The sequence below is a fragment of the Bison bison genome, unplaced genomic scaffold, assembly GCF_000754665.1.
Source record: "Bison bison bison isolate TAMUID 2011002044 unplaced genomic scaffold, Bison_UMD1.0 scf7180017864089, whole genome shotgun sequence".
Taxonomy (NCBI): domain Eukaryota; kingdom Metazoa; phylum Chordata; class Mammalia; order Artiodactyla; family Bovidae; genus Bison; species Bison bison.
In genome coordinates, this window is record NW_011494661.1 from 710,786 (window position 1) to 712,222 (window position 1,437).

General features: G+C 59.8%; 1 protein-coding gene across 1 annotated transcript in view; it reads left to right on the top strand.

Moving 5' to 3' along the window:
* The first annotated feature begins 278 nt into the window (after positions 1 to 278).
* CCDC88B (coiled-coil domain containing 88B) overlaps positions 279 to 1,437 on the top strand; it is a 16,517-nt gene continuing 15,358 nt past the window's right edge. The window contains exon 1 of the mRNA XM_010838095.1: positions 279 to 1,179. Within this exon, the coding sequence (XP_010836397.1) occupies positions 1,120 to 1,179 (60 nt within the window). The 5' untranslated portion in view covers positions 279 to 1,119. The remainder of the gene's footprint in view (positions 1,180 to 1,437) is intronic.

Genomic DNA, 1,437 nt, shown 5'->3' on the forward strand with positions numbered 1-1,437 from the left:
ATGAAACATGAATAATTTCTGGACTTCACACTTCCAGCTGCCACAGAACCCTTGCACATTCTGCTTGGGCCTCTGGGAATGCCCTTCCTTCATCCCCACGTCACCTGCTTAACCCAGTCATCCCTGATCTCAGCTGCCCTGTCACTGCCCTCCTCCCCCACCATGTGTCTCCTGATCATCCCACTGAAGTCAAATCCCTTACCTGTCAGTGTATGTAGCACAGCTGCAACGTTACCTTTTGGGTGTGTGTGCAACTTTCTGCATAGCTGTCTCCCCAGCGTGCTGTGCATCCCCCGGGGGCAGGGACAACATGACTTTTTACTACTTCTTGGTACCCAGCAGTGTCCCACGCGGCGCCCCCTAGTGAGCAGTGGGGGAACTGGGGTATCCTCCTGGTTTATCCCCAAGACATGCCGCTGGTCTCTGCATTGAACTGCGTCCCTCAGAGGCTGGATTCTAACCCACTTCTTTTACAGATGGGAAATCAAGGCTTGTGAGGTCACTAGCACATGGAGTAGATGTCCTATCTCAGTCTGGTATATAAAGAGGCTGGGGGAGGGTGGGGTCTGAGGAGAGGTACTCACTTCTGGTGGGGATTCAGAGGAGGCTTGATGTGGGAGGCAGCCCCTCCCAAGAGTCACAGGTTGGGAGGGTGGTTTGGGTAAGTTTGAGAAAGGAAAGCCAGGCAAGTTGGAAGATGCACTGTGGGTGCCTAGAGTCACCATATAAGGCCTGGAACCCTTTCTGGGGCCCTGGAAGATGCAGGGCTGAGGTCACTCTCTTGGTTTCAAGTTGGGCAACCAAGGCCCACATAAGGGGAGGACTCACCCGCCATTGTCCATGGAGCCAGGAGAGTGGTGGGCCTTGCTCCTGGGTGGCCCTGACTCCACCTTCCCCAGCTGACCTCTGGGGCGGCCCTGCCCGAGATGCTGGGAGGATGTGGAGTGGTGAAAGGGGGGCTGAGGCAGGACTCTGGGGGTGCATAGGCCCGCCAGCACCCGGAAGGAGGAAGCGGCACAGGGTGTCTGTGGCTGGGCCTGGGATCCCCCACTCGGGGACTTCCTCTTCCTCTCAGGGCAGGTGTAGCTGCCGCAGTGGGACCAACACCCTGACCCCGTCATGGATGGGGGCAAGGGGCCCAGGATCAGAGACTTCCTGAGTGGCAGCCTGGCCACCTGGGTGAGGGGGCAGTGGGAGGGGGGTCTGGAGAGAGGAAACGAGCAGCAGGGAGGGGCTGGTGTGGGGGTGGGGGGAGAGAGGGCAGAGTGGGGTGTCGGGGGGGAAGGGGCTGAGGGGAGGGGTGGCCTCAAGTGGGAACAGAGAAGTCCAGGCAGCTGTGGGCAGGAAAAGGAGTCCGGACCCAGGGCCACTGACATTCAGGGAACTGGTGGGGAGGGGACTATGTGGGTGCAGGGCGGCAGGTCAGGGGGGCGCCGG